This window comes from Lepisosteus oculatus, chromosome 7 (genome assembly GCF_040954835.1).
Source record: "Lepisosteus oculatus isolate fLepOcu1 chromosome 7, fLepOcu1.hap2, whole genome shotgun sequence".
NCBI classification, from domain to species: domain Eukaryota; kingdom Metazoa; phylum Chordata; class Actinopteri; order Semionotiformes; family Lepisosteidae; genus Lepisosteus; species Lepisosteus oculatus.
The window spans coordinates 20,195,727-20,216,122 of NC_090702.1; the positions used below are offsets into that span (position 1 = coordinate 20,195,727).

Consider the following 20,396-nt stretch of genomic DNA (forward strand, 5'->3'; position numbering starts at 1 on the left):
TGCTTATGGCACCAGCTGCTACGGTGCCTGCTGTACTGTAGCTAAAGCCAGTTATAGTGCATCGCTCCTCGCCTTTAAAAACATCTTAATAGACTGCTGTTGATTTACAAGCAAATAATATATTGACAGAAACCCTTTCATTTAGCCCTGGAAACTGAGTCTGATATTTATTTGCAATAAACAGGGTATATAAACAGGGTTGTGATTTCAGTGCCACATTTGAAAAAAAAACCCACAGGCACCTGTCATCAAGAGTACTGTATAACTTTTTCACTACGATCCTTTTATTTTTAAAGGGACAGCATGCATTTATTTTTGTTAGTTTCATACTTAAAATTCCATCTAAGGCATTTTATTCCATGTAACATTTTAAACAGATATGCTTTTTGCAACTCATACAATTAGTAAGGAAGGCTTAGTTTGGGAGAATGGTTGATATCCATCATTTTCTTTTTCTGTACTCTGATGGATTGGAAGCAGGACGTGACTGAGAAAAAAAGATGCGTTCCACCAGCCACAACCCGTGACACTTGAAGACACAGAGGTCAGTACTTAGTAACAGCATCAGCTGGAAACAAATTCAAAATGCTTACACTTTTGTAACCATGTCTCACATACTGTATATTCTCACAGTGTAGAATACAGCGCAAAAGCATTTAAGAAAAAAAAAGATTACATTTCATTTCAATAGAAAATAGTTTTTCCAGAGGTGCAATTTATTTTGTCACCCAGCTGCGCCTCCTAAACGGGGACTAATTGGCACATCCTTCAGTAACTCTGGATCACATGGGTGAAAATGGCAGAAAGGGACAGTGCAGCTCTCTCAGAAACAAACTCTCTCAGGGGACTAGACTGTTAAGGTTTACTGTGACCTTGAATAAATCATTTTCAACAACTTGTCACGCAAAGCTTTAATGGGAACAAACCCAGCCAGAGCACAGTAAACACAGCCGTTCTTATGCTATCACCTACGCTTTCACACACGACAGCAGATGCAGTACTGTTGTGTTTGGAACCTGCTGCAAATCCCTCTATGATTTGGGCTTAAAACAACTGCATTTTGAGAATTGCAGCTTGCAGAGCACAGTATTCACAATATAGACAATTTAACATCATGTGCCCTCAAATAATTCTGCAAGAACCTTTAATGTAGATTGAAAGCCTTGCAATTAAGATATGAACATGGAGGATTTCTGAAAACGTGGACATTTAAAGAATACAAAGCAATTGTGGCCAAACAATTAAAACGAAACAAAAAAGAAAGCTCCCTTACATGTAATTAAGGGAGACTGGTTCAAGGAAAAATGAGTTACAAGGAAGAGCTCAATGCTTTTGATTCAAAAAGGAATTAGTTACAAGAGCCCAATGCCTTACAATAATTTCATCACATACAGAGGGATTTTTTTCTCCCTCTACTTTAATGCAAATTCCATGCAGCTTTAGGTCACCTGGGGTGAAATTGAGCAATGGCGTTTATTTAAAATTTCATCTGCAGACCATTAGAAAAAATGTAAAAAAAGCAATCAGAATGTATAATGAAGGTTTTCCGTGTGAGATTCCAGATTCATCAAGAGTCTTTGCCAACTACTATTTTCTTTACAAAATGGGCTCCTGTGATTTGGGAGACTGAATGTTCAAGCCCATACTTATCTCAGGCTGCCAGCTGAGACTGGATTACAGTGTGTCTGTATTGCCATCTCGGAGTGTGATAGTTTAGATTGCTTCTCTCTAAGTTGCCCTATCATTCCTCACCTGATAAGCCTCCCACGTCCATCTTCTTCAGGTTCTTTGCCTCCAGAATGACAACAGTCAGTTTACCAGCAGTAGGCACATAGCGAAGGGAAAAGCAGATGTCACCCAGTTTTTCTTGCTGTGAAAACAAACGGGAAATAAAAGTTTATCGTCCCAATCGACAGGAAAAAAGCAAGGAAATATGCGATTCAAGCAGCGGTGGTGTGACCCAAATATGTCTTCGGGACATAAATATATATTCATATTGAAGCTACTTTGATAATGCAACATGATCATATTCTTTTTTTCTCTGAAAGATGAACAATACTTGTTGATTTTCAAGCATTTTCACTCCTTGCAAAAATGAGCTTCAGGGTTTCCACCTCCAAATACCATTCAGGTAACATCGCAAAACTTTTTTAGTGACAAAAACAAACAAAACAGTTTCACACCAACATTGTCTTGTGTTAAACTTTCAAAATTGCACTTTTACAGCTACTGTACATTTGTGAACATCTGGACCAAGTTTTAATGGAGGATGACAAGGTCTTAAATGCAGAGACATTTTAACCTCAGTCTCTCTTTGAGTATGCAATTACAGTATTGTACAAGTGCAAAGTTTTATATTTTTACACTTGTTTTGAGCTTGTATTGACTTTTATTCTACTTTTCTATACTTCCCCCCCAGTGCCTAACCCTTGTTTTAAAGAGCCATAATCCATGAGTTTTTTTTTGTCACAGTTAAATTTACTGTATTATCATATAATGTATAAAATGGGGTACTAAAACATAAATACAACGTTTATACTGTACATATAAAAATGCAGAATTAAAATCTCCATGGGATGTCATATCACAATTATACAATCTAGTATCTTCTTCAGAAGCAATTATGAAACATGAACTGAAGTGCACAAGTGGAAAATTTGGGGAAGTGAATTTAAAATGGATTTCTGAATGAGATCCTCTAATCAATTAGCTACTGAAAGAAAAAAAACACGCAAGATAAACAGCTAAATGGCTCAGTATCATTAGTAATTGTTCTTATGTTCCTCTATTTAGAGGTTAAAGCTTACTCCCAGTGAGTTACAACACTCTGCCCATACTGGGATGTACTGCCTACCATGTTGTTTCTCTTAAAGAAGGTTGTGGAAGTGCATTTAAAACTGAAGTCAGTAGGCACTTCCTTACACAAAGAATTTTGGGTGTCTGGAACAGGTTTTGTATAATATGTATACAGTAAGTATAATATGGTGGATCAATAAATGAAAACCAAAAATCAAACATAAACATAAAACTACAGTTTCATGCTTTATGTTTTCTAGCCACACTCAAAAAATTTCACGTTTGAGGATGGTCTGTAAAAAAGGGATTTAGATGAGGTTGGGGGCTAGGTTTGTTTTACTCTTTGCGTAGTTCACAAAGCTCTAAATGGAGGAACTAATACATTGTCTTTTCAAATGTGAGAAGTGTGGTTCTGTGTGGTCTGTGTTTAAGAACATTCTTAAAGTTGAGTATGGTTGTCAAGCATTTATATCAGTTCTCATCATGTGAATCCCATTAATCCTAGTATATAATCCATTAATGCATTTATCCAATACTGCCCTAAAACACTTTCCTCACATTAAACCTGCAACAGATCTTTCCAGAAACACCTCTCTGATGGAATAGTGAGCTCAAGTGCTACAAAAAAAAAGAAACGGTTGGCTTTGAAGTCACGTAAAAGGATATGAAACACATATTCTGTAGAATAAGATGACCGAAAAGAGTAGATGGTCTTGAAAAAAAATAATGAAAAACCCTTTTTAAGATTTTTTGGCTTCTCCTTTATGTAAATGTATCCTGATAAGTTTCAAAAACCTTTTGCAGGGAGAGCAGTGTATTGATCTTAGCTGAACAAATTGGTTTCACAGAGGCTCAGAGTGATGTGAATTCTGCCACCAGAGAGGAACTTCCAGCCAGGCTGCTATCCCCCGTGAGCAATTTGCCTCTGCAGTTGTGAAGCACGGTGATCTTCCATGCAAAGACAACTGAGATCCTGAAACCCATTACACTCTCATCCTGTGTTAAAGTCAGCACTCAGACGGCTGGATCTCTATCCAAATGTATGAAGCAGCAAAGCATGCAGTGATGAGTCAATATGTGAAGGTGTTCCGCCAAGCTACACCTTCCACGCAGCACTGCCTCTTTGGACATATTCACATTTCCCGTAGAATGAAGAATTCACCCTCATGTGGGTAAGATTTCCCAACAGTACAGGAAATCAGGCAACATCAGACATAAACTAGTATCTCCATAGTTTAAGATAAACCCATTATGATCTGTCCATATGAAGTAGCTTAGAGCACCAGAATTATACTGGACTGAAGCACTTCTCTACCACAATGCACACTTGAAACATGGGTCCCTAGATTTGTTTGCCTATGGGAAGCAGTTGTGGCAATGCGACAGGATTTGTCAGGGGTTGAACACAGTGAAAGGTTCCTCGTGGACTGTATTTTTAGGGCCACCCTGACAGCAAGCTAAAGTTTGTAATATTACAAATGTCATTCTTATTTTAATCTATTGTATTATTTACATAAGTCTCTTGCAAAAAGTAACTCATTAGATTTGATAATGTCTTTTAAACCCCGAAACCTGCCATCCCAGATTTTATTATATTTTATTTTATTATATTCTGTCTTAAGCCCTTAAGCCTGAAACAAGGTCTGCCATCTTGTAATCCTACTCCTAGATCAATTCTTCTTCATGTTTTGTATTACTGCAAACCTTCTCTTACAGTCCTGTTACTTGAAATGTAAAATAGAAACAACTTTCTGTAGCAATAACAAAACAAATAACAAATAATAACTAATTAAATGATTAAACAACGGCAGCAAAACTGGGCAGCCAGTAATCACCTCTGCACCCATGTTCATCCCAATTGAAAAGAGAGTGTTTCAGCAGGTGTCTGGGAATGTACTGTAACATTGTCTTCTGTAATTGGCATACCAACATAAAAAATAATAATAATAAAGACTTTTGGGCTGAAATGAAAGATACATATATTGTTTCCTTCTCCTTTAGATGTATATTGAATGCAGTACAGTATATACAGTATGCAACATATAGAGCAACTAAAGGAAGCAATCATCTTACAGTACAATTTGCAGAAACTGTAGCTTTGCAAAAACTTTAATTGGTTACCCGAGGTTTCTTAGACCATGGAGATGTTAACACTGACTAGTATCATTGGTATCATCATGGCTTACTGGCCTTCAAAAACGAACATCTGGATAATGCTAATTATTAAAAGGAAACATCTACAGAAAAATTAAAACTGAAGGTAATTTAATGAATATTAAATCTGGAGTTTTGCCATAGTTATATGTTTGCTTAATTATATATTTTTCACGATCAAATTCCTACTCTGTAATTATTTTTTTAATGAAACAAAAGATAATTCTGCTGCAAAGATTAAAGAAAAGATTAAATGACATAGATTTCAGTAATTTTCATTAGATATGCACAATAAAATACTTGTTTCTTTTTAACTGCTCAAGTAAGAGTATTAACTAAAATCATCAGTTTTTAGAGGTATTAAGAAAATGTCACATATTTTACTTCCTAATTTAAACCAGAGCAATTTATGTAATTCCAGCCTTCTGGTGAAACACGTTACTCTTCAACAGATTAACACTTCTAGCATAATAAATACGATCACATGTTGCAATTAAAAAAGCAGCACGTTTCATAGATTTTATTTAATTTTAACTCATTGTGCAATTAAAAATGTTAGCAATACAATGCACTTGAAAAAGGTACACACAATTTAAGAAAATACATTTTATGTAACATATTGTCTATTGCTTTACAAAGATATTATTGACATCGCATACACTCTAATTAGGTTTTAAAATCAAGAGAAAAACAATGACATCATAAATACCTAAAGAAATGAGGAAGTAGTTCTAAATAATTCAGAACTGCAACTGATGTTTGGTGCTATGTACATCCAAATATTTTAAAAGGTATTACATTTCCAATCTCGAAAATATGGGCAAACTAAAGGACCAAAAAATAGAGACAAAGTGCAAGTACCATTCTGGGAGTGAGGCCAAGATCTAGTATCATCTGGGAATTTTATCTGGGTTCCGTTTCTTCAATTCCTATTTTTGCACTTAAACTCAATGTTAATTGTTAATAATAATGTGGAATGATCTCTACTAGACGTTACAACTGACAACAACGGAGCCTTTCTGCTGTATGTGCTGTACAGTATATGCTGACAATACATTGTGAGACAGGGCTTGTGACAGGGCAATGTGAACTTATTCTTATCAGAGTATTTGCTGGATGCAATTTGTAGCTGTTGAAGCATGTCTAGGATGTGAAGTATGACTGTCAACAGTTTTAAGTCACTAAGAATTGTACACCTCACTGAAAACTGCTTCAAAGCTCAGCTTACTATGTGATAACAATGTAATAAATCCTAATGAGTTGTCATTTAAGCCTAGATTCTCAGAGCCTTGCAGCCTGCATGATTGTTGCTTTTGATGATGAGGAATAACATGCGGTAAATACAGTGCCTTGCAAAAGTATTCCCCTTCTTCCAGTGATGTCTCATTTGGCTGTATTAGAAATGATGTATGCCCATTTTGTCAAGTGAATATTTTCATTCAAAGCACGAATGCTCAAACTGAGCACATTTAGAAGTGAAAGAAGTTAAATGTGATTTAAAAAAATACAATCTTTTTTTAAATAATTTAAAAAATAACGCTTTTTTGTTAAAACAACAAAACATTATGCTTTTAATTCAATATATTTACAAGTTATAAATTGTCCATTTGCATTCAGTCTAACTGCTGCAACAATTTTAGCATCAATTAATAACCAACAATGACATCTGGCTGTCTACAGCTTTTCCAACACCATAATCCTCTCTTTTCTCAGAGTGTGCGGACTACGTATTTAAATGCTGTGTTAATTTCTATGTATCATTTTTTAATTTTACGTATACATTTAGTCTCTAAAGGGAAGCACTGCATTGTGGAGTCTTGTGTTGCCTCACAGAATTTGGGTCCTAGGTTCGAGACTAGTATTGGATGTCTTATGTTTGGTGTTTGCATGCTCGTCTCAGGGTGCCCTGTTTTCCTTTCATAGTCTAAAAACATGATGAATAAGACTAGTGTGACTAAGTGTTACCCTTATGCGAGTATGTGGATTTCTTAAATGTTGTCTAAAGTTGCATGAACAAAGAGCTCTTAAAATAAAGCTGCTCCTCAGTTCTCACAATACTTATATAGACTCTATAGTGCATAAACAGAAGTGTGTTGCCAAGTTACCACCATTAGTACATACAGTATGCACTGCTTAGATAAAAGACAGCCCCATTCTTTCAACTGCAGTCTGAACTGGGCATCAGGGGATTATCCCTGGTAAACCAATTCAAAATGGTAACTGCCTCAGCAGCATGGATCTTTATATTTCCACTTTTTCCTTCATGACAGGATTAAATTAGATAAATGGGAGGATTCCTCTTGAAAATTGCATCCTGTGATTGAAAATCGCTTAGTATTGTAGATCTACATGGTCCTGTATGCGAAAATTAAGACGTTTGTAATACTGCTATGTGTTTTAAAAAAAAAATCCTTGCTGTGCAGCAGGGGGCTCAAACCCTGGATCTGGATTTTCTGACACTTCTGGGACTCTACCTTCTATGAGCTACGATATTTCTCTTGCAGCAGAAGTGTTCTGTGATTACCTTTCAATGCTGCTTTAATGCTTATCATCCACACCTGTTTCTCATTATTCGTGAAGACTTCTTTCCTTAGTCACTGCTTAGTTTTGAAGCTTGCTTCAGCCTAAGCACTTGCTATACTGTGATAGGTCCCTTTGGTTTTAACTCTCGCTTGCTCCAGTCTTTGGTTATGGTGTTTTTTTCTCCTGGAATTGACCCTAGCTTTGACTGCAATTCTGCTTAGTGGTTTTGTTAGTTTTTCTTGGACCCTGAATCACACATACAGTAACTCAACCATCACAGATGCTCTCTACGAATCAACTTATTAATGTCTCGCAATTCTCGTTGGGGAGCTGAGAATTTAATAAAAATTTCAGGAAGCACCTACCATCCCTACCATCCTTATCACTAATACAAATATAATTTGAAATCCAAAATGAATTGATAAATCTCTAAACTGTCTTAGAGGTAGAAGTCTATTGTGGAAGATAAACTACTTCACAGTATAAGATAACTGGCATCCCAGAGAGGGAGTGAAATAAAAAGCACAAACATCCTTCATAGTGGCAAATGACCCAGTTTTATCACAATGCCTGTTTCTGTGCTCACAAAGATAATAGGTGGATTTAGATAGGGTGACTAAATTCACTGCTTCACACAGAACAAGGAAATGTACTGCCTCATCCAACACACAACACCAACATTAAAATATAATGACCAAACTGTAAATGTTAAAGTCAGGAATACTGGAATGGGTAGGTAAGATGATTAATGATCTGCGTGTGACCAATACAGCAGAGGAAAGGATATAAATTGTGAGAAAAAGCAGTTTGAATGAAAACTGAAGAAGAAATGCCAAATAGGTAATTTAAGGACAGGAAATCTGGTAAAAGTACACTAAGGAGTAGTTAATACTCACAATAATAAATGACCAGGAAGGCAGAATTCCATGAGGGTTATTATATAGTTCTCAACAGCACATTTGAGACATAAACGGATGGACTAGTGGCTAAAATGAAGGATCTGTATTACAAACATGAAGGGTTATGCAGGAAACTGACATCTTAATTTAGGAGCCTTAGTCTAGCAAAAGAGGAAGGAGGTAACACACCAAAGGACTCCATCTTACAGTGAGGCACAGTGCAGACCAATTTAAAGCACTAGATTGAGGAGATGAGTGTGACTGTAGAGGCAGAAGGTTCATGTAGTAAAGAACAGTTCATCAGTCACAGCAGGATTCAGACTTTGATGTGAGTCAAAGCATGTTGGTTGAAGGTAAGTAACAAATAATAGCAGGCAGAAAAGGGAATTTAATTTACAATGAAAAGTCAAGGACCATCTATCTAACCCCCTATTTAATATTACGCTTAGGCTTAATTTACTTTCATACTGTACAGTTGACAGTGGTAGTTAAGTCTGGTACTCCAAACTCATTTGTCTGATTGGACTCCAGTTCCTATGATATTATATCGTAATTTGTTCTTAATAGAAATGTACAATACAGTATAGAGATAGTGGACAAAATAAAGTAAAGACTAATATAAAGTTACTACAGTAAATAGCACGTTAGGCCACCACGTGTAGCCAGAACAGCCTGAACACTCCAATGCACAGGGACTACCAGCATCTGAAATTCTGCAGGAAGAATGTGGATTCTTCAAGCTTTGTTACTGTTTTAGGATTTCAAAGTACAACCTTTCTTTATGAGAAAATCAATCAATTCATGCCTGGTTGACAGAGTGTGAGAAAGCTGGCTTTGTTCCAGAACATCCCAGAATTGCTTGATTATATATCAGATCTGATGTATCAGATCTGGTGACCAAGAAAAGCCATGATGTACTGTATGGAAAATATCAGTCTCATCTTCACCACATGTGCTCTGTGGATGAGGGCCCTGTCATCCTGGAAGAAACTGCTACAACCTGGGGTGAAGATGATCATGAAGCATCTTAAATAGAAACTACCACTGGCTTGTCAGGTTGGCACTACATGTGTATTTGTTTGTTTAAGAAGAAAATGTTGAAAGATGATTCATCTGACCATATCATATTTCTCCACTTGGTTGTTGATTGCCTGCACTCTTGACATCACTGGACCCAAAAACATGCCTTGCTACAGTAGATGGAGACTGCTTTTGAAACTGGATACTCACATTCTAAGTTGAAATAGGCAGTTAATTGATCAGCAGTTGTTCCTTTTTTGTCTCACACTTTGAATAAATGGATATACACAGTATATAATGATTCTGGAGTATCACCAGCATCTACAGTATATAATCCTGCAACTCACAACTGGCAGCCCACTGAAGCTAAGCAAGTGTGAGCCTGGTCAGTACCTGGATGGGAGACCTCCTGGGAAAGCTATGTTTCCTGCTAGATGAGGTGTTAGTGGGTCCAGCAGGGGGTGCTCACCCTGCGGTCTGTGTGGGTCCTAATGCCCCAGTATAGTGATGGGGACACTATACTGTAAAAAAGGGGGGCAGTCCCTTGGATGACACATAAAACCAAAAACTCTGTGGTCATTGAAAAGAGTAAGGTTGTTACCCTTGTGTCCTGGCCAGATTTCCCCCTTGCCTTTATCGGTCTTAGCGTCCTAATAATCTCCGTCTATGAATTGGCTTCAGTAATTCTGTACTCCTTTCCACTAATAGCTGATGTGTGGTGAGCTGACTGGTGCACTTTGGCAGTATACGTCTGTCCACTGTTACCCTTTGTTCATGAATAACCTGGGCCCCACCACTCACTTCTCTTTCAAAATTACTGAGGTCTTGCAGCCACTGAATGCTTGTCAAAATTAGCACTAGGCATGCAGGGATGTTATTAGCTTAATTAATGCATGACACACTTTCAATATAGTGTATTTGGTGTCTTTCATTCACCGTTACCTGCACAATAGCTACATTAAGCTTTTTGAAGTCATACAGCCCACAAACAGATTTACAAAAAAAAGAGGACTTCCCAGTTACCAAGCACTGTCCTAATTCTTGTTAAGTATTCACAAGGGGGAAAAAATCTAAAACAGGAACAAACAAAAATAAATAGGAGTACTTCAAAAAGATTCTCTGGTGAACAGGGACTGGAGATTGGAAGTCATTGCAATCATTAGTCCATTTCCAAAGTGCCTCTTCAGTGTTATCAAGTCTAAAAAATGCTTTCAATCAGTTGCCTCTCAGATAATAAGACACATCAGACTCATTGAAACTGATGAGAGTCAGAGTCTTCTTACTGAGTACTTGAGGTCATAGATTAAGCCAGGAAAGGTAACTTTGTTTCTCCATTAATCACAATGTGGAAATGAATGTAGAATCTTCTTTCAGAAATTCAACAAATATTTTCATTACTCAAATACATAAAAAATAAAATACAATCTTTCAGCGACATTTTCAACTGTCTGTCATCTGAACCTGCAGCAGCTGGTGGCTATGCTCTAATGATTGCATCTCATTGCTTTATACCAATTGACTTCATTCGTCTTTTGCCCGATAATACTGCTAAATGCCACCCAGGTTAAAGCAGCTCAGCAAACAAAGTGAAATTAATTTAACTCTGATCAGCATGTTAATAACAATATTACTTGTGACACCACAGAACAGAGGGAAAAAGCATTAAGAGACACTCACATACAAATAAAATAAAAATTCTGCATGAGTAAAGAAAATCATCTAAACCCAAAAGGGATGTAATTTAAAATGCTGCTTGAGAGGTCTGTTTCCACTGCTCTGATGTAAAGAAAAGCAATAACTGCAATGTATTTAAAAATGTGTTAGTTTCAAACAGAATAAATAACATTTTAAATACATTTAAATTACTTTTTTTGGAATTTAAAGCAAATCACATTGATGTTTATTTCCCTACCTTTCAGATTAACTTGCTCTTTCACTTATAGTTTAACTAAGGAATACTGTACGCTAATGAATGGAAAATAAAAAGGCAGGGTAACAGTAATTCAGATAGACAATACCTTTTCTTGTCTTAATTTAAACAAGTTGCATTGTTTAAATAAAAAAACATTTTGTATACCACTAACTTAAATGGAAAGTTAATTAATTTTGGCAAGTATTTTAAATTATTGCTCAATATTAGCACTGTATAGGTTATGGATATCAAATTGACATATCTGTTACTACTTGTTTCTTCAACTTAAAATAATTACATAAAAAGTAATCAGTATGTATAATGATGATAAGCAGCTGCTGAGAAATAGTACAATAATATTTAGGAAAGTGCATAATTCATACAACAGTTCCATCTCTAATAGAGTCATTTGTCCAATGTATGTACACATTATATTTCCTGTTGCATAGAATTATCAGCTGTTTCTAATGACTTCATTATGTGGCAGCTTTATTCAGGCCCACTACTCCATTTAGAATTTACATTTAAGAACTAAAAATAACAAATGAAAATCAGAAAGTTGGGTTACACTTTCAGAAAGGGAAAAACATAGTTATGTTAATTTAGTGCCAAAAGAAATGTACATTTTATTATTCACATATAATGACTTTAAATGCTTCCATTTATTCCAAATCATGTAATAATGGAATTTCCATAATACGATTCCCTTATACGATATAATTTTTATTAATAGCTGCAGGTTGCATGTTGTGTGATATTTTCTTTTGCAGTTCATCTTCGGAAGATAATGAAACTATACTATATGTTTTTGTTATTGTTCAACAAATGCCCAAAAAAGAAAAAAAAATGTGTCAATGTAATTCTAGCTAAAGTCAACAATATTTAAAGTATGGTGGTTTATTGAAGGTGTTGCCCGGTTGAAAGAGTAACTTTGTCGTAGAAAAGGGATTTTCTACTAAATATCTTATACTGTATAACGAGTTTTTCTCTTCCTCAAAATGATTTTCAAGAATACTTCTTGTGGTGTAAAAAAAATTTCACTTAAGAAAATTTCATACCTCTTCTTTTTCAGCACTCTGAAGGTCTCGCCATTCCTCTGTCACGTGACCAAAGTCAACGGTGTTCATAGGCACTTTAACATCCCCAATGACATCGTGCTTCGAGAAACGATCAAAGTCGTAAACTGTCATAACCAGAGTTTTCCCTCCCAGTTCAGCATAGGGCACCTGAAGAAGAGAAAAGAGGGATCGAAAAGGGCACACAGTGAGCTGTCTGACTGTGATAAATCAATTTGTCTGGCTCTTTGAGATGTCATGCTGGTAAGATTGAATGTTAGGAGCATTATCAACCAGAAATCCAAGTAATAACTATAGAGATTTTTTTTTCTATAAGAGATTTGATGACTGATTACTTATGATTGGGCTGTTTCCTCCACTAAAATGTGTAAGGATTTACTTCTATATGGCCTCAAATTGTTGCAACTGGTGGGAACACAGATAAGACCATGGCTTCTACTTTGTCCTTGATGTCATTGCACTTGATTATACTGAAGGCACTCATGATGGATCTTGGAAACAGTGTTAAAATGTGTCTATTTTAACTGCTCACAGCTGCATTAGCGAAATTTGCTAACATTAACCATATTGGCAAATGTTGAGCCTTCCCTCAGCATATGTTACGAATAAACCAGTGAAGGCAGGCACCTGTATTCTGTTAACAATGTAAGACTGATAACTTAATTACACACTCTGGGTAGCAATTTTAGATTTATATACAAGGCAGTATAATATCAATTCATTTGGGGGTAATATCCATTTCTATAAATGCTTCTGTCTTTAGAGTGCAGTGATATGTTTACTTTTTGGCACACAATGTTATTTCTATGAAGCACACAGACGTTCATTTAATGCACCAGCTGCTTGTTGCTGTTAAGAACAAATCATGTAACAGGTTTTAATCATTTTTGTATTTTTACTGATCGGCAAACAAAGGGAAAAAACCCCATCTGCTATTAAAAACCTGTCGATTTCTGTAAAAAACATAAATAGGTATGAAATGGGATGCTGATTCTTGAGTTAATATAATTTTGTCACACGCAATTTGCAAAAGGTATTTTATATGACTTGTTTAAAATGACAATCTATACAGGAATTCAATTAGATCTTTTCAAACCATACCTTGAAAGTAAACTGCTCATTGAAGCAGGGGTTGAGAGTCTTTCTGTGGACTTTAGTCTCAAATTTCTTCTTTTTATCAGGGAGCAGGAAAACCTTCACATAAGGATCAGAGGTCCCACCCATGTCCAAAGCAGGGAGTTCTGCTGCTTGAATAATCCCCACAATGAGCTGGAAGAAATCACAATAGGAGAACCTTAAGATTACTTACTGCAAACAAAAATACAAGAATTGTATTTTAGCTGTTTACATAGACGATTAACAACCTGGGGTTTACACCTTTGGATTAATTGTCATTAATATGAAGTGGATTTGTAAGCCCTACTGTGTTTTAATTAAATGAATTACACAGATTGCTTTTCCCAGCCACATTAAGTGCAATTAAAAAGTAGTTTTTCCATGATACCATTGTATGATTTTTACTGTTTTGATTCTTACTTCCTGGGTATCCCATTATATGTAGGGCATTGATGTGACTGCTTTTGTTTTGATAGGGCAAGCAAATTATTGCAGGAAAACAACATCTGAGAAGATGTCTCAAAGCCTTTGCTACTGTAGGTACTTACAGTAGAGGAACATTGGCCTCATATAGTGCCTTTGAATCTCCATAACAAAGCCTCTGGCATTCTGGTTTGAGAATCCTTTTCATAAGCTAGTTTAAAAACAGCTGTCAAGACATTTTCAAACGTACCCAGCGGCACAAGAAAAACAAGTACAAAAGTGTACTCCACAGACAAAGAGTAAGTTGAATGAAGCATAGAATGGACAAAAACTAATGAAAGCAGGGTCAGATTCTTTTATAAAACTAGGGACTTCCACATTATGTTTGGAATGTCATTGCAATGCATTACAATTCTCTAAGGGTAATGATAGCAGTTTGACTTTCAGTTTGCACCTTTCAAAAACAATTCAATTCTTTCACAATAAACCAGAAACAAGTCTGTCTTAAGACTGAGAAGGTCAGTATCTTTTTCCTCAGATAACTAAAATGTCTTGTCAATCTGTAAGTGACAGCCACACCAGGAAGCTAAACTGACTGATTGACGTGCCAGTCTCAGATCGCACTCTTCAGATTTCTGGACTCTGAAAATCGCTCAATCAGATTCCTATCACACGGACATCAAGTTCCAATTTGGGAGGTTCCAGTAATTGAGTGCTGTGGAGAGCTCCTGCATCCTCGCAGACAAGTCTAAAGTACAGACAACTAAATTTCAGAAATTCGTACTGTATATACTGTACACACAACAAACACAAAACCATACAGTATGTGAAATACAACTGTAAGTAGATACAGTATTAGTGTAAATTCCAATTGAAAACTTTTACTTTAACTATAGTCACTATAACTAAACAAAGATATATAAGGCAAAAAATCCCTCATGAATTACAATGCTTCTGTACTGTAGTTTCTATCATAAGGACAACTGCTGTACATACAGTATACTGTACAGGTAATTCAGAAAAAAAGCAAATCGGGAATTAAGGACATCTTGAGTAAAGAAAGGGAAACAGATCTTTGAGATAAAAGTTGATGATACATGCAAACTAATTTTCTAAAGATAATGACAAATGCATGAAATATACCAAGGAGAAAATCCCAAAGAATGGAGTAAAAAAGACTGGTAGAAGGCTCTCAGAATAGAAAGGGGTCATTTTTATTGTACTTGCATTAAAGCCATTATTTTATAATTAGATATATAGCCAAACAGAAAAAAGTGCCATTTTATGTTGCTTTAAAATTCAAATCAACTGTTCTGTTGTTATATAGCATAACTTAAAAAACATTTAAAAGCCTATGTGTATATATACAATATACACAGCCATATACAATAAAACATAGGCTTTTCACTCAACACAGAATTATATTTTTTTGAGAATTTAACAACTACGATTTATGTTTCAAAACATTCAATATAATGCAAAATTTCTTCACTCCATTTAAGATATAACTATATATATTTCTGCAATTTCCCTCACGGGATCAATAAAGTATCTATCTAACCTTTAAGGAAATGTCCAGTTTGAACTCTGTATCTGATAATTAATCCCAGATAATTTACATTATCTGTATTTCTCAAAGAGAGCATTGATTGATGACATTGTCTATTAACCTGTAAGAGTTATTTAAAGTGATTTATAACCAAACTTTCTATGGCAGTGCATAGAACTGAATATTGTCTCTTCACTAGGATTAAAGATGTCTGAAGAGTGTGAACGTCTTTGCTTTAAAGCATGCTAAGGCAGATGCCAGGCACTGTCCTCAAGAGAGCTCTTCGATCATCAGATCCCATCCTTCTCAATGCATAGCACTAAGCGATAATTAGTTTCCTCATTTACAGTACTCTGCACCTGTTTCTTCACTGTCTTTCTACTATGTCACACAATCTCAGAACAGAATTGAATAAAGCAGGTGAAGCAGACACTAAACTCCTATATAATCAGCTTTGATAATATTAATCTTAAAATGACCATCTTAATTGAGCCTTCTCAAGAACATTAAGGTGCTTTTAATTACAAGACTATAATTGACATGTTTTGGTTAAGAAATAAAGCATGGACTATATATATTTTAGGTACTAGGTTCAATACTTTAATAAACAAATAAACTCAAATCCATGAAGAAAACTTCTGTGAGAACCTCCACAGTTCTCTTCTATCAGAAATGAATCAATTCACAAGTCATATTCTATTTAATTTAGTGCATTCACTCTAATAACATATACTTTTATACTAATATGCATAAGTGATGTTTCATATAATTACAGGTTGTTATCCTTTAAAAGATTTTACACTGCATGCATACTGTATGTGCTATATACTGTAGAGTTATTTTATAACACGTGATCTTCAGTAGGCTGAAAGAATTTCTGAATGACACATGCTGATTGAATTCTACAAAAAATAGTGAATATTTGACTGTAAAAGTGAAGCCAGAACAGCAGAGGTTTATATACTAGTGGATTCTCTTAGTGGTGCAGAGGTACAGTTTATCCTAGCTCTGTTTGGCATTTGGGGATTGTATTGAATTAAATAGCAGTGCAGCAAGCTTGTGAGGTTTAGATTTATCTCCCAAGAATTGTGAAAACGCATGATTATAAGGGTTATAGTAAGTAAATCCAAGGACTTAACTTCTACTTCTTACTATAATCGTCTGAAAAGGAGAAAGGGAAGGAAAAACACAACATTTAGGGTGTGAGGGGTAAAGAGGAAGGGAGCAGGAATATGAAACAAAGAGGAGTGGAACAAAAAAAAGAACATGTGAGAACAGGCGTGGGGGAAGAGAAACACTGTCCAAAGAAACAGAAATCTCGGAGATTAATTCTAGGCAGTCCTAGTATGCAGGTTAGACAAACATTATGCGGTTTTAAAATAAAGAAAACACCCAGAACACCATTGTTCCTTAACCTTATTTGCAGAGAAAATGAGTATGACCATTTAGAAAAGGTCAACAGAGCGCTGCACATGATTTTTGTTTAGAAATGCACCCCACTAATGTGAAAGTTGGAATACTAATCATGGTGAGTGATAAAAGGGCTTTTTTCTAAAACTGCCCATGAAAAAAACCAGTACATTGATCAGTTGCATACATGTACTGGGAAATACCTCAGCATGGATCTTACAACAGAACAACTTATTCAGAATAGCTAAAAGCCTCTGCAAAAAAGGGAATGTTTCGATCTGTTTGAAGATATACAGTATAGTATTGGCATAATTTATCAGGTGCCTTGCACACTTATTTCACAGATAAACAGGGAAATACCAGCCACACATCTAGGCTTTGAACTTGAAAGGTTGTATTTAGAATTTAAGGAATGCACAATAAATATGCCATAACCATTAAGGGCTTTTATTTTCCTTTTTCATAAATTCACTCCTCTTGTGTGTAGTTGTGTAGGAGAAGCAAAGGAAAGACTTAGCTACTCCCTTAAGTCCTCTATTAAAGGCAGAGGCAGAGCACAACTGTTCAGCCTCACACTGGTTCAAAGTATCTTCCATCAGCCCTCCCAGACAGGTAATTCAGAGCAATTTAAACGTGAACCCTGAAGATGCAGGAAGCCATCAGAGCATGCCGCTAAAAGTAGGTCGTGCTGATGGCATTTTCCAATTCCCAGTCTTTATTCTTTCTATTCCATTTACATTTACCTCTCCAGCTGCTTTTCTGACACAGTTTTGAGTCTTTTGAAATGTTATAATGCAGGACTAAGCACACTTCATTGGATTTAGGGCCACATATTTTTTTTTTGCTCAGGATTAGTTGGCTATGCACCTTGACCAAAAAAACACTACATGTTGTATATGCTATTGAAAAATTTACTTAAAAAAATGATTTAATGGTTTTTGCAGTGTTAACTGTCATAGACATGCAAAATATGAAATATTCATAAAAGACATAAATAACACTGCACATCCTTCATCATATTTTCCTTCTTAAGCAGTTTTTGTCCATGTCAGATAACATGATAATCTAAATGAGATACATGTACACAGTAAAGATTTTTCCAGATTGTTATGACTGGATATGAAGTAGTGTTTCTATGATATTCTACAGTATACTGGGTTGCAGAACTATACACAATGACTGTACACTGCCTGACGGCCAGGAAGTATTAACCAATTTAGTTGAAGAATCCATTTTACTGTAAGGAACAAACAGGGCCAATGAATTTAGTTGACTGTTATAAACATCAGATTATTATTTTTAAACTGCTTGTTTATTGTTGAATGCCAACCTCATCTCAAGACAGCAGCTCCAGACAGAGGTTCTATTATCTGTTAGATGGCATTCAGGATTAAGACATTTATTTTCTCTTGTACATATATAAATCACTCTAAATTTAAATTAGGTTGAATGTAGATAGCTTTTGCTGTAGTGGGATCTTCCACCATAGGTTTGCTTTCAAGGTGTAGTACTGAACATACTACAGACATACTTATACGGCAGGAAGCAGTAATCTGTGCATTAAAAGTAAAAAGAGAAACCTTTTATTTTAATGCACAAATATAAAACAAAATTATTGATTCACATGGCTGGGAATTGCTTCTGTGGTTCAGAGGTTGGTGGGGAGTGAAGATAAAGCCGGCGTCACACTACATGACTCGACACAACTTCTAGTCGGAGAGCATGTCAAATTTAACGACAGCAGTTGCTGAATCTCGCTGCCTTTTCTGACCTAGACGGTGTCAAATTATACAACTAGGAATCGCAGGGGGAGACTAATTACACAATTCCCTCACGACTTTTCATCACATTTACAAATCTCGTATGCTCCTCGAAAGTACCACGAGGTCGCCTCATTTTGGCAGCCAATCAACATGGAGCACACCTGAATAAGAGGAGGAGCACCACACAAAAATAAACAAACGACAAACACAAAACATCGAACAGATATCTGTGCTGGCTCCAATGTTCGACGAGCCTCTCCTCCATTTGCACAGTCCAGAACACTCGCCTCTCTTCTTTCCTTGCAGCCGCATTGCACACATTGTGCTTCCGGTTTGAGCGCTCATTGGCTGTAACTGTCGCAGACGCAAGAGCCCACCCCTACAACTTGCAACTCGCTACGAGAAAATCAAACCAGAGTCGTAGGGGCTGTTAAGAGCACTGTGACTGAGTTGTTGACTGAGGGTGTCACACTACACAACTGACGGTAACTGGCGCACGCTGCGACTCTCTTCTTACAAATATGTAAATGAAGGCTAAGACTGAAAATCCTAGGAAAAGTCATGAAGTGTACATGTTTTAGTGTCAATCAATGCAGACTTTAACAAAATGAGGATTTCCTTTATCCCACATTCAATCAAATTACTTGAGTTCACAATAAAGGTGAATTGGTTTATGGGCAAGTGCAATTAGCTCACGTGCAAAAATGAGGAGTATTGTGCAATTAAAGGGGCTTAGGGTGATTGAGGGGGAGGTTAAGGTCTGTGTTCTGGTAACCTGCATGTAGTCCTGTAGGAGCTGTGTGTAATGACAATATATGGGTTCATGTCTTTCATGTAATGCTATATATTTATTTTTTAATGTTTATTTGTAGTTTTTGTAGGTTTTTTGTTAGTCTTTGTGTGTAAAACATAGGCACTTGGATGCAAAACAAACATCTGTGAAATCAGACAAAAATGATTATTGTATTGTATTCTACCAGCAGTCAGTGCTTAAGATGAGACTGTTAAGGTCATGTTATCTCCACAGAACATCCAGTGCCATTGAAGTCTCCTGTGTCAGGTGAGTCACAGACTTGGTTGAATGGGTCAGGACTGGCAAATGCACAGTACACAGTATATAATTAAACAGAAATAACAATCACACACCTGAAGATGGCTCAATAGCTGCAAAATTGCGTTTTCTCTTTCTACGTTTCAGTAAGCAATTAACCTCAACATGTTCCTTTTGCAGCCCTCATGCGGATGCTGCCCCCAGCCTAACCTCTTCATTCATAAAAAGAAGTGTCAGAACAGATAGAGGTTACTTACTGTGTTGTCTGTGAAATTGTAATCCAAGGAGTATTGTAATTTCCCCAGCTTCTCTTGCTCCTTGGGTTCATCCTCCTTCTCTCCATCAGTCAGCCCTGTCTCAGCATCATCATCCTTTATAGGCTGTAGAGTCAAACAGAGACCACTGGAGTCAGTTTATATCCTGACACCTGAGCCAGACCCAGGCTTTCGCTACTGTAATAGCTCAAGTCCCCTTTCAAATGCAGCTACTGGGAGCAAGCACTAAGTGACCTTGTTTATATCACCACATGCACAGAATCCTTTATCATTGAGCATGGAACTGACTCTTCTTGATTTGTTTTAAAATAGCCAAGCAGCTAGACAACAATAAAGGTTCTAAAAGGCAAATTCATTTAGCTTTAAAAAAACTAAACAAAACATGATTCCCTGGATATATTTTCGAGCAGACAGCTGAAATGATCTGAC

The 20,396-nt window shown here is 36.2% G+C and overlaps 1 protein-coding gene across 6 annotated transcripts in view; it reads right to left on the reverse strand.

Moving 5' to 3' along the window:
* Positions 1–20,396, reverse strand: part of syt1a (synaptotagmin Ia) — a 310,182-nt gene that overhangs the window by 32,479 nt on the left and 257,307 nt on the right. For 5 of the 6 annotated variants that reach the window (XM_015352864.2, XM_069192263.1, XM_015352862.2 and 2 more), the window contains 4 exons: positions 19,950–20,072; positions 13,482–13,649; positions 12,363–12,530; positions 1,753–1,870 (listed from right to left, as the gene is read on the reverse strand). In XM_015352864.2, the coding sequence (XP_015208350.1) occupies positions 1,753–1,870; positions 12,363–12,530; positions 13,482–13,649; positions 19,950–20,072 (577 nt within the window). The remainder of the gene's footprint in view (positions 1–1,752; positions 1,871–12,362; positions 12,531–13,481; positions 13,650–19,949; positions 20,073–20,396) is intronic. The other variant, XM_006633538.3, reaches the window with a different exon arrangement.